The 4,031-nt window shown below is 49.8% G+C and overlaps 1 protein-coding gene across 1 annotated transcript; it reads left to right on the forward strand.

Moving 5' to 3' along the window:
• The first annotated feature begins 1,096 nt into the window (after positions 1 to 1,096).
• On the forward strand, positions 1,097 to 3,820 carry LOC136453099 (probable WRKY transcription factor 38). The gene is made up of 3 exons (XM_066453673.1): positions 1,097 to 1,604; positions 1,759 to 1,845; positions 3,003 to 3,820. The coding sequence occupies exons 1-3, from the start codon at positions 1,255 to 1,257 to the stop codon at positions 3,529 to 3,531; spliced, it is 966 nt and encodes a 321-aa protein (XP_066309770.1). The 5' UTR covers positions 1,097 to 1,254; the 3' UTR covers positions 3,532 to 3,820.
• Positions 3,821 to 4,031: the final 211 nt, after the last annotated feature.

Raw genomic sequence — 4,031 nt, forward strand, 5'->3', positions numbered from 1 at the left:
GAATTTGGTACCGGTCTGAGACCTGCTACTACTACCAGCATCAATGTAGCTGACCAGCTGCTGTACTATTTCTATTCTTTTAAAGAGTATATGCGTTCTAGAAGCAACTAACAAAATTAGTTGTAAAGTTCTTTTAATATATCTTCCTAATACCCTTTTTTCTCAAATTATATCTATTGTCTAGATAAAATAAATATCATGAAAACCGTTGGCTTTATGAAGAATCTTCCTTTTATCTTCAATTTAGAGAATTAAGACTTGTTAGAAATGAAGAAAAGAAAGAAAGAGATTAAAGATGATTTATTGTTTTTAATCCAACATCAAGATCAATAAATTTTTAAACCAACATCAATGTCTAGTACCGGTATCCCAGATATTTTTGTCCACAATTGGCGAACTGCCCTCCCTATATCTAAATCATGACTGCCCCTACTTTTTAGTATATATAAAAAATAAATTGGTGGATTTTACGAACCTGGCTAGGGCTAGATTCGATTTAGCACGCTTCATTCCACAGTTGATCTGATGTTCAAGCAGAAAGTATTGAATCAATTGATGTGATGTGATCGTTAAAATTTGCTGGATGTTTACAATCCCATATCTATTTTCTCAATTTGGAAAGATATATGCACGTGATAGGGTGATATTGAAATGAGAGCCATGTATTCTTCTTGCTGAGGTAGCTCTCGTCTTATAGTTGTACTAAGGGGCTGTTTGGTGTGGCTTCTAGGGCTCTGACTCTATCCCTAGTTTACTGTTTAGCATTGTTTCGCAATTTAGCAAAAATATACTCCAACTTCGATAATCTAAAAATAAGCCGAGAGAGCTACAGTGATGCTAGGAGCCGGAGTCCAATAGAGCCACGCCCTCTTATAAAACGACTTGCTGTACGGTCCTGCCGAGTCCACAACTCCGCGTGAGCCGTGGAAGCGGAACGTGCCCCCCCCCTGTTGGCTGTTTACCGCCACCAAACCAGCACTCCAGGTCGTTCTGAGCTGTGCAGCTGCCGCGAGACTTCTTCCCGCGCTTCCCGGCCTTCCAGGTCTTCCCTCTATATAAAAGAGCTGGAAGAACGCCTCTTCCTCTACTTCTGCCCAACGGCCCAACACCTCCCTCCACCAAAACTGCCTAGCGTAGCTTTGCCAAGCTTGCACGGCTTCGCACAGGCCACAGCACAACGAACTCGCACAGTCCGGCTGCTGCTGCTGCTGCTGCACTACGGACTCTCACAGCTAGCCCGGCCGGCTCGCAGCCATGCAGACGCAGTCCCGCCTCGCCGTGAGCGGCGGCCGCAGCGGCAGCAACAGCAGCTCGGCCTCGGAGGACGAGCACGAGGCGGTGATCCGCGAGCTGACGCGGGGCCACGAGCTGACGGCGCAGCTGCGGGCGGAGGCCCTGCGCGCGCTGCGCGGGCAGGGCCAGGCCGAGGCCACCGCCGCATTCATCCTGCAGGAGGTGTCCCGCGCCTTCACCGTATGCCTGTCCATCATGAGCTCGCCCGCCCGTGCCCCGCCGTCGTCCCAACCGCCGCCGACGATGGAAATGGCGCCCGCGCCTGCCCTGGCCCCGCAGCGCCGGAGCCGGGACGACAGCATCCCAAGAGAGTGAGTTGTCCGCTGCCCGCCCTGCCTGCGCAACAGACAAATGAACCAGCTCCCACTGGTGGCGGTGGGGCGATGCTTAATTTGTTCTAGCAAATTATTGCACGCTGATCTAGCTGATCTGTCGCGTTCGCGTGTGGCATTTTGCTGGGCACAGGCAAAGGATGACATCCTCGCCGCACTTCGATGGGTACCAGTGGAGGAAGTACGGCCAGAAGAGGATCACCAAGACGCAGTTTCCGAGGTCCATAATATCCTCTTCCTATACTTCTTGCTAGCTTAGACGAAAACAAGAAATTAACTATCCATTAGTCCTGAAATATAATGGATGTATTTTCAGTTGTTCTAATTCAGTTCATCTTAATTTTGATCAAATTCGTAGGAAAGAATATTAATTTCTACGATATCAAAGAGTCTCATTTATGAAAATACATTTCATAATGTATCTAATGAAGCTTATTTGATGTCGTAAATATCTTTTTATAAATTAGATCAGTTTAGGGTTGTTTGACTTAGTATAAAGAAAAATCTACTGTATTTCACGACGGAGGCAGTAGATATACTGTGACCGTCTACTCGTTGAGTGCATAAACATACTAGTACCAAACTAGTGTAACCTGCAATCATAGGCCTAAAAATAACCCTACTCCTCCAATTATTCAGCACGGCCGCTATACAAGAAAAGGGTAAGTTTGCCCTGTTGCTGCAAGCAGGGTAAGATTAGTGAGCGTGACGCATCTAGAGGCAGTAGCGTGCTAGCAACGGTGTTCCTCTGAATGGGATTGGATGTGGATGTTGTCGTGGACAGCGACGCGTGGCACCGGGAACGCAAGAGACAAGCGTAAAACGCCGCTTGATCGAGTTGACACGCACCCCGCCGGCCGTGTGGTGTGCTCGCCTTTAGAGATTCTTGAGCGGCCAGCAGAACGAATCGCCCACACATTTGAAAACCATCTAATAAAAAGTTTGATTAGGCCTCTAACAAAAGCTGTTGATTAGAGATCATTCTGATGTTGACGCATGTTTATCTTCCAAGTGAACTAGCCATGCTTTTTCTTTCTCCATTTGTTTTTTCTTGACCAGCTTTTTGTCCCCGAAAGTAACATCTCGCCTGGTGTACTTCTCGTGTGCGTAGATTAGTACCTGCTTTGCTATTACCACTGTGATTTAATTTTGCCCATGTGTGGAACTAATCTTGTAGCTTAGACCTCGGTAAGGGACGTGTAGTACCAGTAGTATTTTACTCGAGGCATCTTCCTTACGTCACAGCTAGTGGCGTCGGATGCGATAGTTCCTGTCTTATTAGCCGCCATGTGCTGGGATGGATAGGCTGATCTGATTCCAACAAGAAGCGTGTTGTCCTACCTGCTCTGCTCACTTTTGTATGTACGTGCTGCGCAGGTGCTACTTCAAGTGCAGCTTCCACCGCGAGCGCAACTGCCGGGCCACCAAGCAGGTGCAGCAGTGCAGCAACGACGACCCGCCCCAGTACGTCGTCATGTACTTCAACGAGCACACATGCGACACGGCGGCCTGGGAGACCGCGCCCGCGGCGGCGGCGAGCTCGGGGATGATGCCGCTGGACAACCTGTCCGCGCTGGTGGCACGCCAGGGCCACGGCGTCCGCGCGCTGCTGGACGAACGCGGCGTCCAGGAGGAGCACGAGCGCCGGCTGCTCGTCTCGTCGCTCGCCTGCGTGCTGGGGGGCCAGCATCAGTCTCCTGCGGGCAGCGCTGTTAACGTGGGGCATGAGCATGAGCAGGAGCAGGAGCCGCCGCCGCGGGCCCCCACGCGCGACGACGCGCCCGGTGAGATGCCGCGCATCATTCACGAGGACGTGGCGGGGCTGGATGTCATGGACTACGATGTGACGGACGCGCTGTGTTTCGTCGATTCCTACGACCTACCTGGCGACGGTTTCCCGTTTTGATGAGGGCGCAGGCGCACCACATGCATCTTCTCGCGAAGCGTAGTACGTGTCAGGCCCGAGATAGTTTAATCGGGCCAGCGAGACGGGTCACTGAACCTTTGGTGAGCGTGATTTTTTTTTACCGGGGAGCTTCCCATTCCCACTCATTTTTGAGCAGAAATACGGTTCGGACCTGGGTGGCTGAGCTCACGGCTCGCGATGCTGACCAAACAAGCGACTCGCTCCTTCCCTTTGGTGTGCGTGATCTATAATGACTGCTACAGATATATATACATAGAGCATATACGTACGTACCGCGTCGTCATATAATACTGTAATAGTACTATAATCTATCTATAGTACTTATCTAGCAGTAGTAAATACACTTGCAGTGTAGCTTACAGCCGGGGTTTGCATATCTCAAGTTAAGTTTTGGTCAGGCTGGCGTTATTAATTTGCAAGTGCTTTTTTTTATGTTAATCAGCAGGTATACTAGCATGTAGAACTATCAATTGATGTCA

The sequence above is a fragment of the Miscanthus floridulus genome, chromosome 5, assembly GCF_019320115.1.
Source record: "Miscanthus floridulus cultivar M001 chromosome 5, ASM1932011v1, whole genome shotgun sequence".
Taxonomy (NCBI): Eukaryota; Viridiplantae; Streptophyta; class Magnoliopsida; order Poales; family Poaceae; genus Miscanthus; species Miscanthus floridulus.